At 53.2% G+C, this 12,262-nt stretch overlaps 7 protein-coding genes across 7 annotated transcripts; 4 read left to right on the forward strand and 3 right to left on the reverse strand.

Moving 5' to 3' along the window:
* Positions 1-360: 360 nt before the first annotated feature.
* J4E85_004433 (uncharacterized protein) lies at positions 361-1,101 on the reverse strand (the record flags this gene model as incomplete). Its single annotated transcript, XM_051468689.1, has 4 exons — positions 361-605; positions 656-793; positions 843-954; positions 1,087-1,101. The coding sequence occupies 4 exons, from the start codon at positions 1,099-1,101 to the stop codon at positions 361-363; spliced, it is 510 nt and encodes a 169-aa protein (XP_051326904.1).
* Positions 1,102-1,721: 620 nt separating this feature from the next.
* J4E85_004434 (uncharacterized protein) lies at positions 1,722-3,087 on the forward strand (the record flags this gene model as incomplete). Its single annotated transcript, XM_051468690.1, has 2 exons — positions 1,722-2,406; positions 2,456-3,087. 2 exons carry the CDS (start codon positions 1,722-1,724, stop codon positions 3,085-3,087), a joined length of 1,317 nt encoding a protein of 438 aa, XP_051326905.1.
* Positions 3,088-5,061: 1,974 nt separating this feature from the next.
* On the forward strand, positions 5,062-5,598 carry J4E85_004435 (uncharacterized protein; the record flags this gene model as incomplete). The annotated part of the gene is made up of 2 exons (XM_051468691.1): positions 5,062-5,493; positions 5,593-5,598. The coding sequence occupies 2 exons, from the start codon at positions 5,062-5,064 to the stop codon at positions 5,596-5,598; spliced, it is 438 nt and encodes a 145-aa protein (XP_051326906.1).
* Positions 5,599-5,993: 395 nt separating this feature from the next.
* Positions 5,994-7,737, reverse strand: J4E85_004436 (uncharacterized protein; the record flags this gene model as incomplete). Its single annotated transcript, XM_051468692.1, has 4 exons — positions 5,994-6,925; positions 6,979-7,183; positions 7,237-7,503; positions 7,552-7,737. The coding sequence occupies 4 exons, from the start codon at positions 7,735-7,737 to the stop codon at positions 5,994-5,996; spliced, it is 1,590 nt and encodes a 529-aa protein (XP_051326907.1).
* Positions 7,738-7,997: 260 nt separating this feature from the next.
* On the forward strand, positions 7,998-9,344 carry J4E85_004437 (uncharacterized protein; the record flags this gene model as incomplete). Its single annotated transcript, XM_051468693.1, has 1 exon — positions 7,998-9,344. One exon carries the CDS (start codon positions 7,998-8,000, stop codon positions 9,342-9,344), a length of 1,347 nt encoding a protein of 448 aa, XP_051326908.1.
* Positions 9,345-9,382: 38 nt separating this feature from the next.
* Positions 9,383-10,486, reverse strand: J4E85_004438 (uncharacterized protein; the record flags this gene model as incomplete). The annotated part of the gene is made up of 4 exons (XM_051468694.1): positions 9,383-9,891; positions 9,950-10,141; positions 10,190-10,295; positions 10,442-10,486. The coding sequence occupies 4 exons, from the start codon at positions 10,484-10,486 to the stop codon at positions 9,383-9,385; spliced, it is 852 nt and encodes a 283-aa protein (XP_051326909.1).
* A 1,117-nt stretch (positions 10,487-11,603) lies between these two features.
* Positions 11,604-12,253, forward strand: J4E85_004439 (uncharacterized protein; the record flags this gene model as incomplete). The annotated part of the gene is made up of 5 exons (XM_051468695.1): positions 11,604-11,616; positions 11,670-11,685; positions 11,737-11,821; positions 11,920-12,063; positions 12,119-12,253. The coding sequence occupies 5 exons, from the start codon at positions 11,604-11,606 to the stop codon at positions 12,251-12,253; spliced, it is 393 nt and encodes a 130-aa protein (XP_051326910.1).
* Positions 12,254-12,262: the final 9 nt, after the last annotated feature.

Below are 12,262 nucleotides of genomic sequence, written 5' to 3' on the forward strand. Positions count from 1 at the left end.
CGGTATCGCGTGGTCACGCGATGAGATGTTTCACCGAGCTGAGTTAGGCGAAATTTCAAGTGCCAGCCCTGGATATGGTCCGATACTGATTCTGACATCGCCGCGAGACTTGCTTGATACTCGACATTTCACCATTTATAGTCGCCTCCACCAAGCCCCATCACAGGTGTTAGAGGGCAGGTTGTAGCATGGGTAGAGAATAATATGCTGTATCGTGTACGGCTCCTTAAGATCGTCTAGATTTGTGCCATTCCGCTTTTCGCACTATGGCGGATATTTCCCAAACATGCAATAGGTAATCGTGAATTCAATGAACCGTGAACCAAGCCTCGTCTTTCCCATAGCCAAGTCCTCTTGGACTTAGACCTTCATCTCCTCGAGACCGTGCTTCCAGACGGTAACGTAGGGTGTGACACCGTCTTCGCGGTAGTTGAGGAGGACGATCATACCGTCGGGGTTCATGGACTCGCCAGTGTAGAACTCGTAGTCCTTGAAGTTGCCGATGATCTTCTTGGCGAAACCGGAGGCCTTGCTCTCAAAGTCCTTGATGGTAGCCTCGTCGGCGCCCTTGTTCTTGAGGGCCTCCTTGACTGACTTCATGTAACCTGTCTATCGTTAGTCCTGGGTCTGGAAGATTTTGCCCTAGCGTTCTTACCCTTGAGGTATGTGAGGTAGCCCTTCTTGTCGAAGCCGGTCTCGTTCAGGCGGAAAGAGTAGACGACGTCGATCTTGGTCTCCTTCTGGTCGTCGGCTCCCTCCTCTTGCTCCTCAGCGGAAGCATTGGCACCAGTGTCTACACGTCGTTAGCCTGCCAGATCTTCATCTCGTTTGGCAGTACCCACCGAATGATTCTCCTCCGACAGTGATCTTGGTGCAGTCGGCCTCGTAGGCGACGCCGTCGATCTCCTTGAGGTTGTAGGAGTCGGAGATGATCTCGTCACCGGTGATGATGTCCTGGCAGATGTCAGTACTACGCGACTAGTGGAGAAGACAAGAGGCTCTTTGCATGCGCAAAGCAGCATCAAGTGCAGCAGGGAAGGCGGGGTAGGGCGCAGGCAAGAGCGACCCAGCGCAGGCACAACGTACCTTGAAAATGATCATGTTGGCGGTAGAGGGAAGTAGGGTCTGGGGATGTGTGGAAAGAGTGTAGGTTGGTCGGGGCGGGCAGGCGAGGGGTTGAAGACTGGAGCGGAAAAGAAGCGCTGGCCTGTAGGCGTGAAGGAGAAATTGGTGGGGTCGAAAATTGGGTGTGAAAAGCGCGCTAACCGCAAGGGGTGGAAGTGGAAGTGGCTGAGCGACTAGGCCCGCCCGGGCGCCCGGCGGCGAAATGTCATGATGCGCGCGTATATCGTAAACCCCCGTCATGCCTTGGTGCTGTCACAGGCACGCTGCTGCACCACTCTCACACGACTTTCACCCAACCCTCGCTCCGCCCACCTCAGCCTCTCCTTTCTGAGCTCGACTGGTCAATTGCGCGCCATCCGCCCTCCAGCACGAATACCGACATCACTCGTCCGTCGCATCGCGCCTTCTCCCTAATTTCCTTGGTCCGCGGCTTCCGGCTCCGTCTTTGTCACCCCATAGCTGGCCCAGCACCGCGATCTCGCCTCGAGTACGCTGCACCTTCGACGTCTTCGCCGGCTGCGCTGCGCAACTCCTCAGTCTCGCATACATACAGTTGTAATCGATAATCCGCTCTCCTAGCGCACCGCTGCCGCACCATGGCGAGCGCAAACATCACGTCCTACGACCTCCCGCCGCTTCCCGAATACACCCTCAAGCCCCTTCAGCCTCTCACATCGTGGGTCTCTGATGCATTCATACAAGCCGCACTGCCTGTCGTCGGATACTGGGTTGTCTCCCTGGTTTTCCACGTCATTGACGTGTACGACTTCTTCCCGCAGTATCGGCTGCACACGCCAGCAGAGGTTCTGAAGCGCAACCATGTTTCACGCTACGAAGTGCTGCGCGACGTCATACTCCAGCAAGTTATCCAGATACTCGCATCATTCAGCCTTTCTTTAATCGACGAGGCGCCGACAACCGGCAAAGCCGAGTACGATGTGGCTTGGTACGCGCAGAAGCTCAGACTTGCCCAGCGCGCGGTTCCTTACGTCTTGTCCGCGGTAGGCGTCAACCCGATCGCGCTGGCTTCCAAGGTCGCTACTTCGCAACCGATACTTTCTTCCGTTGTCACCGGTGGCAAATACCCCGCGCTGCTGCAGACAGCGATAGTTGCGGGCGAGCAGACTCTCGTCCCTGCCTTTGCTTCTTGGGAGATGGCTGTGGCTAGCTTTGCGTACTGGTATGCCATACCTGCCATCCAATTCAGTGCTGCCATAGTCATCATGGACGCGTGGGAGTACATGCTGCACCGTGCCATGCACCTGAACAGATGGTTATATGGTAAGTTCCAACCCGTGTCATGCTCTTCGACTTTTGTTAACCCACGCAGTAACGTTTCATTCGCGGCATCACCGTCTCTATGTACCATATGCCTACGGCGCTCTGTACAACCACCCGATCGAAGGGTTTGCGCTCGATACCCTGGGTGCTGGCTTGAGCTATCTGCTTACCGGCATGACAATGCGACAGTCGATGTGGTTCTTCACTGGCTCTACCATCAAGACAGTGCTCGATCACGGCGGTTACGCATTCCCCTACGACCCTATCCACTGGATCTTCCCCAACAATGCCGCTTACCACGACATTCATCACCAGAGCTGGGGTATCAAGACCAACTTTTCGCAACCCTTCTTCGTATACCTCGACCGACTTGGCGGCACAATGTACAAAGGCGATGTGACTGCCAAATACGAGCGTGCTCGTCTTACAGCACAGCAGAAGGTCGACCAAGAAAAAGAGAACGAAGCTACTGCAGTACCCATGTCGACCGCGGCAGCCTCGGGCCTGACACAGGACGAGGGTGTAGTGCCACAAGGCGCATCGACACCTCGCATCTCGCGCAAGAAGGCTAGCAGCATCTCATCAACGGCTGGCACAAATTTCAAAGATTTGACGAACAAGGTCAATCAAAACCTGCACGGCAGGAGAGCCAATGTTCTGGGGTTGGAAAGCTCACATTAATCTGTACTTTTTTTTTATGTGTAAACAAACATCATGCTGTTGCAGCAGGTAATGTATAGTCTCGGGTGTATAGCTTCCGGATGGTTCTATCACATCCGCTGCATTGCATCACTGGTGCATATTCTCTTGCTATTTCTGAAATACGGCCTGTATCTTGTCGTCATTCATTCACGGACTGTACGATTCTGGGACGGCGTTTGCTGGACGGTTGGATTACATCGAATTTGAGTTCCCATTCAAAATACTACAACCTTCGCTCGTTAGCGACGGCTTTTCACGTTGCGTTGTTTCGATCGTTGGTGCCAATGAGCCTTAGCTGCTTTACTGATGAGTGTCTCACCGATACTGTCTTTCACTCCAACAGATCATATGAGCAGGTATCTCTACTGATACTTTATTGAGTTCGAGTTGTTTCTTCCTCTTTCGCTTGTCCTATGATATATACACACTGATAACTTTCACAGACTACACAGCCGCGCCCTATCACTCGCAATATACGCTGCATCATGAAACCACTCTGTCTCATTGCAAACGTCCCGTGCGTGTTCTTAAACTCTCCACATTCCTCCATGTTTACAACAGACCAAACACAACCATTATCACAAGGCACCCACAATGCATTACAACCACAAAGACATCTCACAACATTTCACGATGCCTTCATTCCTACACAGGATGGAGACTCGCCGGCTCCACAACAGCGACATGAAGAGACTTGTCCGTATTTTTCGGCATGTCCCTACTCCCAATGATTTGCGCGATGAGCGCAAGGAAGCGCTATATCGTAAACATACCAAGGAAGCTATACAACGGCTTCCTAGCCGGCTACGCGCTTCGCGGCTCTCTTTCGGCTCAACGAACCTGTGTACGACACACAAGGGCCTAAACCAAAATCTTGTCAATGACATCTTCAAATGGATCCGTCACGAATACGATGGCGCCATCGGCAAGTTTCTCTATCCACTTGTAATGACCCACGGCCTTCTAACGACGGATCAGAAGTCAAAAGTCCGTCAACTAGAACCTGTGCTACGGATGTGGCAACCCAACTTTAGTTCGGGTGCTTCCGCTCCCCCTGGTCATGAGCCGATTCAGTGCGGATCGAAGTGGCACTATCAGGCAGACCAATGCCCGGCTTGTATGATGGCGCGGATGGGATCAGATTCGGATGTTCTTTTTGCTCTGTTCGCCGGTATGGTCGGTCGCTTCAACAGCAAGGCGTTCACGACAATGGATGCGATCCGTAGCGTTGCTGGCTGGGACAGCACTAAGAGCAAACGTCTTCGATTCGTGCGTTACTGGGTCAGGAAGGCGAGTGGAGAAAGCAATATGTTAAGAGCATGCGATCTGGGCATGGATCTCAAACATCTGCGGGCTCAGTGGAAGCATGAGCAACACCGCCACCTTCGTGCACATAGCCGCACGAGAACGCAGAAAACTCCCGTCGGTCCGATGCCCTGTCAAAGTTTAGGTTCATCTACCGTCCCTGCTCATCAGCGCACTTTTAGCCGTTCTGCCTCGACCAGAGCTGTAAGACGGCGGCGAGAACAAGAACTAACAGCTCCGAGCCTGTTCGACCCCAAACTGGGTCCTAATCCCCGGCCTCCAGACACTAAGCTCAAGTCACAGGCCGAGGATCTTGGTTTTGAGATGCCCGGTATGCGTAAGCGGGTATACACTATTCCTCACAACCAAGAAGATGTCCATCCGGCTTTGCGAAACCAGCCTGGACTCATACCTTCTCGCTCATCGACAAACGCGTCAAGGCATTATAACGAGTCAATGGCTTCGCATAATCCAGAAAGGACTATCACGCCTGATGATACCATGAGCCTCCCTACCGTTCGCCTTCCTCGGCACCACAATTCGGACGACCGTCCAGCTCCATTACAGATCAGACGCAGGCCTGTGCCACAACCGTCAGTCGCGGGTTCTACCAGGCAGGAGAACTCTTTCCTCAATCCTCCCGCTTCAATGATCTCCCGCCGATCACTCGCAACCACAGCGCACACGATCGCGTCTTACACCGGCGGCCCATCCTCTCGCACGGGATACATAGATCCTCTCGACAACCCGATCTATGACCACATTGAGACGCAAGAAGAGCGCGTGGAGAAGTACAGACAGCTTCTATCTAGCCATCCTGACCCCGAACCGTTCGCTGAATATGAGGATGACAACGCTTCTGTCTTCCCGAAGCCGCAGCGCCAGTCTATGTATTCTGCTTTCGGGGACGCCGGATTCAATTCTGCGCGTTTCGACGTGATCGATGAAGAACTTGCTGAAGATGAGATTGAGGACTGGGAGCGGGGTGAGCCTGAAGACGACGAGGTTCCTCAGGGATGTGCACTGAATGTGGGTATGATATTGGGCAAGGGAAGACGTCGGAGGGCTAGCGATGCCAGTGTGTGTTCTAACGATTTTTATTAGTATGTTTTGTATGTAGATTCTTCCCTTTTTATGCCCCCTTGTACGATTTAAACTCTATTCTTTTGGAGTTTTCAGGAGTAAATTGTCTTAACATCATTGATGTGCAGAGCACTTGTCCATTCATCCGTGACGTTGTTCTTTCCTTCTACGATCAGAAGGAATCCTCTCCCCGATGCTGTCCTTCAAAGACACCAAGATTTCCTTGCAAGATGAGTGTACCCATAGGATGGTCTTTCTCTTACATAGGATACCGGTGATGGAAGTATCGCGCATCAATCATGGTAGGATGGCTATGCGAAGTATCATTCCATCGTGAGAGCCAGTCGAGTGGAAGTAACATTGAAGAAATTTGATCGATCAATCGGATGCAATCAACTGCGGCACGCAGTATGGGAATACATATCGTATTTAGTCATCAGACGCCCATCACCTAATGTCCAAGGCTAAAACTGTTGATTTGGTAGCTATCATATTGTTCAGCCAACGATGTCTCCGCCAAACCCGATCGGCCGTCGGACTGGGCCTTGCTTCTTATAGGGCACGATAGCCATAGCTTTGTAGGTTTTACCCATACCGTTTGGCCCTCTATCGACAAGTCGCTTCCAGCCTGTTTCCAAGCGTCTTCGCGTATCTTCATCCTTAGCAGCCTTAAGTAAGCGATCAGCGCGCTCCTTAATGCCCATTGTCGATAAAAAGAAAGACTGTTCAACGGGTCCGTGAACCTCAACACCCGGAGAAGCATCTAAAGCTGCATCTGCAAGGGCGAGAAAGTCCACATCAGCCGAGAGATCTACCAGACCGGGCGATGCAAAAGGCGAGACAGTGGTATGTGAGCGAATGCCCCGGAGAGTGTTCGCTGGGATAGTATCCAAAGGTCCATAATCCAAGATCAAAGCTGCACCAGACGGCTGCGCTTTTACGAAGCTTTCCTCAACAGGAGCACTTCTGCTCGAGGGAGTATGGGATGCTGAGGTGTTGCTAGGCTTAGGAGCGCTGCCGCCTATCCGTACAGCGAAGTCAGATACGTAGGCAAAAGATTCAGGCGAGATCTCGATGATCGCATCTGGAGTATTCTCTAGCTTCTTGTAGCGATCAGACAACTTCGGCAGGTATAAGGAGTGTGGCGTCGGTGTCTTCGAAACGGTCAATTCGAAGTCCAATTTTTCATCCCCTTTCTTTGGCGAAGAGCCACTTGCGCCCATATCCGAGTACGGCGAAGTTGGCGACACAACCAGCTCATGCCAGGTATTCCTGGGGGTTGTCACGCCGTGCTTGGGTTTGATAGGGCCGGTTGGCGTGATGATGGTCGATGAGGCAGGCACCGAAGATTGAGAGATATTCTGGAAGACGTGGATTGGAAGTGCATCAAAGAACTCGTGGGCTAGTATGAAAGGCGCTGCCGTATGCTCTGTGTATGTTGTCAGTACGCTGTTGATGAAGAGAGTAGAGTCGAGCGCGTACCTTTTGGCACCAGCCTGATGTCTTCGCACCACTCGATCCTGCAGGAAGGCATGTACTTGCATTGTGCGGTTAGACCAATGTCGCTCTTCTTCAGATCATCGGTGTCAGACAGCAACTTTGCTTGCTGTTTCTGTAGGTAAGGTGATGCTTCGATGAGATAAATAGCCTCGATGCTATTTGTGAAAGCCTTGAAACTAGATATGGTCTGCCATCCTGTAAGCATGCTTCGCATTCTCTACTATTGGCAGAGCACCATACCCTCAGTACATCGTCCATTAGCGTTCCTCGTCCGGGCCCAACCTCGATTATCTGCACCTTGTCTTTCCTTCCTTGGGCAAGCCACTCTGCGTATAGCCATATACCAATAAGCTCGCCAAATACCTGGCTGATCTCTGGCGATGTCACAAAGTCACCCTTTGTGCCAAATTGATCCTGTCCAGTCGATGTTTGTCTTGTGTAGTAACCGCCATCGGGGTGAGTGAGGCATTGTCGCATATACGCCGCTACCGAGATCGGACCTGTCGTCTGAAGCTAATGTTAGACTTGCTTTCATACTGGGAAGGGGACTCATACTGTAATAGCTTCAGCCAGCGTCTTCGCCAGCGGCGTCGACCATTGTCGTTCCGAGTCGGAAGATGTAGAGGCAGAAGTCGACGACCACCGGGAGGCACATTTCGTTATTCGGATCGACGTTTGTCGTGGTACCGATCGACAACACTGTGTCGCTGTCCGCAGTAGGTTCAGAGGTTTGGTCCTCATGTCGGTCTTGTTTATCGAAGCTCCATGACGTTGGCGCGTTCGGAACTACAGAAAGTTTAGATCGGAACGCCAACGTGAACGAAGCTATGACCACCATTTAACGATTCACACGTGCTATCGGTCCAACCAGCGCCATCTACACGGAAACACACCGGCCGGGTCCTTCTGGGAAACCAAACCGACTTAACCTCAATACACGCCTTTGCATATAGATAATAGTGGAAGCCGGTCTCTTGGTCACAAAGGAAAGAGAAAGAGCTATGGCATCACGATGGGCAAATGATGAAGCAGACAAAGCCGAGGAAGCGCGTCGGAAGAAAGAGAAAGAAGAGAAGAAACGCCTGAAGCTTCAGAAACAGCAAGAGGCGGAAGCAGCCTCACGAACAACGCAAGAGGCGGAATCGAGACCTGCAAAGCGCAGGAGATTATCAACAGGCGACGATGACGAGGGAGCCGCAAAGCCCAAAGAAGAAGAGAAGGAGAGGAAGCTCCTGCGATTTCAAGGCGGAGCTTGGAACCCTTGTCGACATATTTCCAACTTCGAGACCCTCAATCAGATCGAAGAAGGCTCATACGGCTGGGTCTCACGAGCGCGCGACATCACTACAGGCTCCGTGGTCGCCCACAAGAAAGTCAAAATGGACTACAACCAAGACGGTTTCCCTATCACCGCGCTACGAGAAATCTCCATCCTGCAACGCTGCAGACATGCCAATGTCGTCGATCTTCTGGAGGTTCTATCTGGTGACGACCCGCAAGAATGTATCCTGGTCATGGACTTCCTCGAACATGACCTCAAGACATTACAAGAAGACATGAGTGAGTCATTCATGGCAAGTGAAGTCAAGACATTGTTACGACAGTTGGTCTCTGGCGTCGGCTATCTGCATGAGAACTTCATCATGCACCGCGATCTCAAGACATCAAACATCCTACTCAACAACCGTGGCCAGCTGAAGCTTGCAGACTTTGGTATGGCACGATACATCCCGCCGGCGAACGCACCCCTCACACAACTGGTCGTCACGCTATGGTATCGTGCGCCTGAACTTCTACTAGGGACTCGAGATTACGGGACGGAAGTCGACATGTGGAGCGTAGGCTGTATATTCGGCGAACTGCTTGCAAAAGAGCCGTTACTACAAGGCAAGAACGAGGTCGACGAGCTCTCACTCATCTTCTCCCTTTGTGGTCTCCCATCAGAGAAGTCTTGGCCACAATTCTACCGCCTGCCCAACTCCAAATCACTAAAGCTACCGCGCGACCACCGCAACGCCCCAGGCTTCAACCGTGCAAAATTTCCCTTCTTGACAGCGTCTGGCATTGAACTCCTCTCTTCGTTGCTATCCCTGAATCCAGACCATAGGCCTACAGCGAAAGAAGTACTGGAGCATCCTTACTTCAGAGAGCAACCCAAGCCGAAACCGACCGAGATGTTTCCCACGTTTCCAAGCAAGGCCGGGCAGGAGAGGAGAAGGAAGAAGAGTCCGAATGCGCCAAAGAGAGGAGAGGCGCCCGGCATGCAGGGCAACGTGGATTTTAGTAGTATTTTCAAGGGCAGAGAGGAAGAAGAGAAGGGAGCAGGATTTCAGTTGAAGATGACCTGATTGATTGCGAAGACGCGTGGGCATGTAGGAAACTTCTTTCAAGGCAAGATGGACTTCGCCCAACTGAGCCTGCGACCGATTTCAATTAATGTATACCATTGGTCTGGCCAACCGAATAGTCCAACCGAGCTCCTACTTGACTGTGCGGATGCCTCTAGGCTTTTCCAGCCGACAATGAAGACAATCTTGCGTCTCTCATCTGCGGTCTCTGCTTCGACTCCGGTCGCTGCCATAGGAGCTATAGCTTGGACTCCTCCTTCCGCCGCCTGCACCCGCGCGACCTCCCCTCCTTGGTGGACTGTCTCGCCTGCCATAGCCTCCTCCCCCACTTCGTCTTGGTGGTGTTCTGGACGGCGAGCGACTGTAAGAAGAGCGCGATAGGCTTCGTCGTGGTGACCGGCTGCGAGAACGTGTGTACGACCGTGGCCGTCCTCCGTAGGCCCCTCGTCCACCGCGACCGCCTCCGCCTCTGCCCCGACCCCAGTGTCCTCGATCGGGCGACATTCGACGCGGCGGAGATCGATAACGGCCATCCATAGGTGGTGGCCTGTACGCGCCAGGTGGGCCTCCGCCCCTCGGTCCCCGTCCACCGCGCCCATAGCCACCTTCGTAGTCGTCGCGTGGCGGCGGGCCTCTACGCGCGGGCGGAGGTGTCTGTGAGAAACGACGGCGGGGAAGGACAATGGAAACTTGGATCTTGGCTCCATCTAATTGTGCGTCGTGCATCTTCGCGATTGTGCGCTCGGCGTCGTCGATCTCCTCGTAGAGAATGTAGGCTATGCCGCGATTGATGTTGACTGTTCAATAGTCAGTCCTGCTCTGTGGGGAGGTAGGGCGAAACATACAGGTGGGGTTCATGGGCATGGTGAGTTCCTTGATGACACCGTACTTTCCGAATATCTCGCGCACGTGGTCTTCTTTGACGTTCCTGGTCAAGGCTTCAACTACGATCTGTTGGTGGGTCAGCGTGCTGGTGCAGGAAGGCTGAGGCAAGGCAGCTCTGGAAGTTGCGTCTAGCACAGGGAGTATGCTTACCTTTGCGCTTCTAGGTGCTGGCGACCGATCTCTTGGAGTCAAACTCCGGGAATAACTTCTACCTCTCGAGCGCGATCTGCTTTCTGGTGTGTAGCTCCGTCGCCCATTGCGCCGTGGAGACGGTGATGTCGGCGAGCGCGATCGAGTAATTGAACGAGACCGTGTAGGCGAGCGAGGGGTGACGGAGCGGCGCGGCGAGCCTGACTGCGCCGACCGAGGGCGGCTGGGTGATCTTGTGTGCGACGGGTCGCGAGAAGGGCTGCGCGTGCGCGAGCGTGCGGGAGATGGAGAACGAGATGGCATGTCTTGGCTGTCGCGCAATTTCAGTCGTAGCAGTGTCCTATTGCGTGCTCTTCAATGTACATTCGGTGGTTGGGCTTGTAGTTACTTTGTTGGTCATGTCTAACGCGACGTAACTTTTGGATGGTAGCTCCAAGCTTCAAGCTCGTCTTAGCGCTGGCACGTGACTAGCGGGACGTGTTCGCAAACAGCCATCATATAGTCAAGGGCCACGACAGGGAATAGATCGGCAATGTGGGAAGAGAATTGAATCGCCAGCTTGTACAAATTGCACAAGGTGCATGATGAAAAGCCAGTCGTCCCTCAAACTCCAGCTAATACGTTTTTCATATCTGCCCCGGAGCTCGATTTGCCATGTCTGCAATTTCAACGTTTGCTTCCAAACAGGCCAGAGACGGGTTAAATAGTAGACGTGTGAAGGACCTGGACATGGACGGTTCCAGTGTCCGCTCTTGCGTGACTGTTGGATCGACTGCTGAATTGCCAGCACTCTGACCCGCTATCCGTCCTCGACCCCAGAGCGCGGCGGATACTAGGCGGGTATCGCGGTGGGCATAGCTAAATGCGGCGCGCTCAGTGCCGTCGCGTTAGGCATCGAGGGCAGTGGTGACCCCCACCAAGTAAGCAGCTGCATGATAGCGCAAGGAGGACGCGTGACGGGTCGTCAGATTAGAAGCTCAGAGGTTTGCGTGCTGGAATTGGAGGAGTGAATTGCGTCCGTTAGATTTCATCGCGAGAGGCGGGGTCAAAACAGCCCCACTATCAAATCGCAACTTTAGCCCAACAACGCAGCCTTGAACACCCTCACCGCATTTACCCTCTTGCTCTGCTTAGTCAAAAGTACCTGCATCTACTTCGCCGCATCCCTCTTCATCTTCCCATCACCACAAGCTTCCACAGCACGCACATCAACCCTCCGCAACCATGTCCTGGCAAGGTGAGCAGCTCGAGGCGTCGAGTTTGGAAGGTCCTGGCTAACTTTGGGCGCAGAATACGTTGACACCAGGTACATCCAGCCTCCCAATCTATCACCTGTCCATAACTAACGTTATCACAGCCTCGTCGGCACTGGTAACATCGACAAGGCCCTCATCTGCGACATCGAGGGCTCGACTGCCTGGGCCGCCTCCGCCGACTTCTCGGTAAGTCGTCCGATACAATACGCGCCGGACACAGCGAGCACTCCAGAATCAAAGCTCCGGTGGCGCATAAACAATATATTGGTGTTGACCAATTACAGCTGTCCGCTGAGGAAAGGGCCGCCATCGCCAAATCCTTCAACGACAAGTCAGAGCCCAAGAAGGTCATCTCGGAAGGTGTCAAGGTCAACGGTGTCAAGTACATGACCATCGAGGCAAGCGACGACTCGCTCAAGGCGAAGAAGGTAGGTGCCAGACATTGCCCACCATCAAGTGTTCAAGCACTGACAACAACCCCAGGGAAAAGAGGGCATCGTCGCTTTCAAGACTACCCAAGCCGTCATCATCGCCCACCACCCCGACACCATCCAGACTCCCAACGCCTTCAACTCCGTAGTTGAGCTCGGCGAGTACCTGAAGAAGCACGGAATGTAAAGCGCCTTC

Source organism: Alternaria conjuncta (genome assembly GCF_024043145.1).
Source record: "Alternaria conjuncta strain BMP 0040 chromosome Unknown scaffold_6, whole genome shotgun sequence".
NCBI classification, from domain to species: Eukaryota; Fungi; Ascomycota; class Dothideomycetes; order Pleosporales; family Pleosporaceae; genus Alternaria; species Alternaria conjuncta.